Source organism: Aureococcus anophagefferens (assembly GCF_000186865.1).
Source record: "Aureococcus anophagefferens unplaced genomic scaffold AURANscaffold_40, whole genome shotgun sequence".
NCBI lineage: Eukaryota > Pelagophyceae > Pelagomonadales > Pelagomonadaceae > Aureococcus > Aureococcus anophagefferens.
The window spans coordinates 333,511-335,062 of NW_008705597.1; the positions used below are offsets into that span (position 1 = coordinate 333,511).

Here is a 1,552-nt window from a genome sequence, read left to right on the forward strand (position 1 = left end):
ATGCCTAACAGGGTTAAATCTGGTGGTGGGGGTCAGCTTCTTAAGGTGGTCAACGCTGACAACAGGTGTATCAGAGAGGATGGCTCATTCATTAATCCAAATGACGAGGCACAGCGTTTGCTGTTTGCCCGTGCCATGGCTGTATGGATCAATGCTACTCCCTCAGATAGAGACGCTGCTCAGGAGAAGATTGACGACAATCGGTCGAGAAGTGTGTGGTTTCTCACTACCGAGACCAACAACCTTGTTTTGACAGAGACAAAGGACGGCGGCATCCGTCCATACGGCGTAGTTGTCAAACGTGGTAAGTTCTGGTCTCTGTTGATGAACCGCGCTGTTACGAATCATCGATTAGCGACTAGAAATCCTAAGTGCAGCGAATTTGCTGCTATGTATTGCTCCATTCCTGAAGGCTTTGTCAGAAAAGACAAAAAGTTGGAACTCCTTCATGGGGGTAATCGGTTGCCTAAACCAGTCGATTTCGAGTGGGGGTGTCAGGGCCTAGCAGGTTTGCTACAGAGGTTTTGTGACATCGATGGCTCCAATCAGACAGCGGCAAAAGACTTGCCCTGCTGGACTGAGATTAAATCTCTGGTCACAAACTATGGCATACCAAATCCCTTCTGGGCCATTAGCACCCTAGTGAAAACGACGATGGATGTGGTACCTTCCTCCAATAATGAGGAGCACATAAATACCTTCAACAACACCCAATACGATTCTAAGCACTGGGCAGACCATTTCATTACGTACCTTAGAGGCTATCAGACGTTCATGGAGAAGAATGGTGTCACTGTGTCCGATGATAGTTTGCTCACTGGTAGACACCCTTTACAATGATCATGTTAAGTTACCAGTTGACTGTAGTGAAAATGGCATTCCGCGATTCTTCGACATAGGACCTCCTGCTAATGGCCAAGCCTACAACCTCATTGACATTTTTACCAATGAACCGTTCGATGCTAGGAAAGCATTCAAGCGGCTTCAGAAAGTATTCCCTCAAATCTTGAAGGACAATGAGGCCAACGCTGGCAAGGACTTCTACATCGAGCCCGATAAACTCAAGGGTGCTGTGCATCAACTTGAGGAATCAGTAATGTCCACCGCGTTTCCAAAGAAACAAAAGCGCGTTACAATTGTTAGTCCTAAGACTGACAAACCACCTTTTCGGAAGGGCCTGGACAATCGTTCAGTAAGTCCAAACCGAAGAAGGTAATAGCTTTGATGTATGGCATTCACACAGAAACTTATATCGCAAAGGGATCTGGAAGTTTTAAGTCTAAGAAGCTTCCCATTGAAATCATCTGCGGATGTGAGTCAAACGACTCACTTCGTCGACAATTCGATAAAGATAACCCCTCTGTTAAGGCAAATGGATTAAGTTTCTCATGCCTACGCACTATGCTCAATACCCTAATCAAGAAACCCAGCTTAGTTAACAAGCTAAAGAATGCTGACATCATGTCAGTTACGGCGCCCTGTCAAGGACGCAGTGTACTCCGAGACGAGAATAAAATTCCTATCGATCAACCTTTTAAGGACAACGATCTGT

At 45.7% G+C, this 1,552-nt stretch overlaps 1 protein-coding gene across 1 annotated transcript in view; it reads left to right on the forward strand.

Annotated features, from left to right (window-relative positions):
• The window catches only part of AURANDRAFT_67518 (hypothetical protein), a gene marked incomplete at both ends in the record, with an annotated part of 5,322 nt that continues 3,770 nt past the window's right edge, over positions 1-1,552 (forward strand). Inside the window, 3 exons of the mRNA XM_009042963.1 lie at positions 1-797; positions 967-1,192; positions 1,261-1,381. Of these exons, the coding sequence (XP_009041211.1) occupies positions 1-797; positions 967-1,192; positions 1,261-1,381 (1,144 nt within the window). The remainder of the gene's footprint in view (positions 798-966; positions 1,193-1,260; positions 1,382-1,552) is intronic.